This window comes from Pygoscelis adeliae, unplaced genomic scaffold, assembly GCF_000699105.1.
Source record: "Pygoscelis adeliae isolate BGI_AS28 unplaced genomic scaffold, ASM69910v1 Scaffold402, whole genome shotgun sequence".
Taxonomy (NCBI): domain Eukaryota; kingdom Metazoa; phylum Chordata; class Aves; order Sphenisciformes; family Spheniscidae; genus Pygoscelis; species Pygoscelis adeliae.
Genome location: NW_008824411.1, coordinates 4,872,493 through 4,873,213, shown reverse-complemented (window position 1 = coordinate 4,873,213; position 721 = coordinate 4,872,493). Strand labels below are relative to the sequence as shown.

The following is a 721-nucleotide window of genomic DNA, read 5'->3' as shown; positions in this document are numbered from 1 at the left end:
GTGTGAGAGCTGGGGGAGCCCGGGGGGGCGGCGGCGACGGGTCCGGGGGGTGCAGGGTGCCTGACGCCTGCTCCCCCCGCACCCAGACCAGTGTGTGCCGCGTGGCCAAGCGCCCCGACTTTGCCACCACGGGCCAGTGGGAGGTAGTGACGGAGAGCGAGGGGAAGCAGGAGGCGGCCGTCTTCGACGCCGGGCTGGGGTGCACCGGGCACCACACCGAGGCACACCTCCCGCTGAGCACCTTCCCAGGTACCACCCCGCACCCCGGTGCAAGGAGAGACCCCAGAAAGCTCAGCCACAGCAACCCCTGTTCTCCCTGCTGCTCTTCCTCCCAGCCTCAGTGTTTTTCTGTCTTGCTTTGGCTCGGGAGCACTCCAACACATCCCAGGAGGGGGATGGCGGGGCCAGGGAGGGTCCCCACTTCAGATTTTGGGGAAGTGACCCTCCAGCTTGGCACCAGGAAGCCAAGCATCCCTCTTCCCCGCCCGCAGGCATTGAGAAGTTCAAGGGCCGCTACCTCCACAGCCGAGACTACAAGGATGCCCGAGATTTCATGGACAAGAGGGTCATTGTCATCGGGATTGGGAATTCGGGGTCGGACCTTGCCGTGGAGATCAGCCAAACGGCCAAGCAGGTCAGCAGCTGGAGCAGGGTCCCGGCGGGCAGGGCAGCCCCCCGTGGGACACTGCCAGCTCCACGAGGCCACCAGGACCAAGGTGCT

General features: G+C 66.3%; 1 protein-coding gene across 1 annotated transcript in view; it reads left to right on the top strand.

Moving 5' to 3' along the window:
* Positions 1-721, top strand: part of LOC103914092 (dimethylaniline monooxygenase [N-oxide-forming] 5-like) — a 4,185-nt gene that overhangs the window by 465 nt on the left and 2,999 nt on the right. The window contains exons 2-3 of the mRNA XM_009320700.1: positions 87-249; positions 492-634. Coding sequence (XP_009318975.1) covers positions 87-249; positions 492-634 — 306 coding nt within the window. The remainder of the gene's footprint in view (positions 1-86; positions 250-491; positions 635-721) is intronic.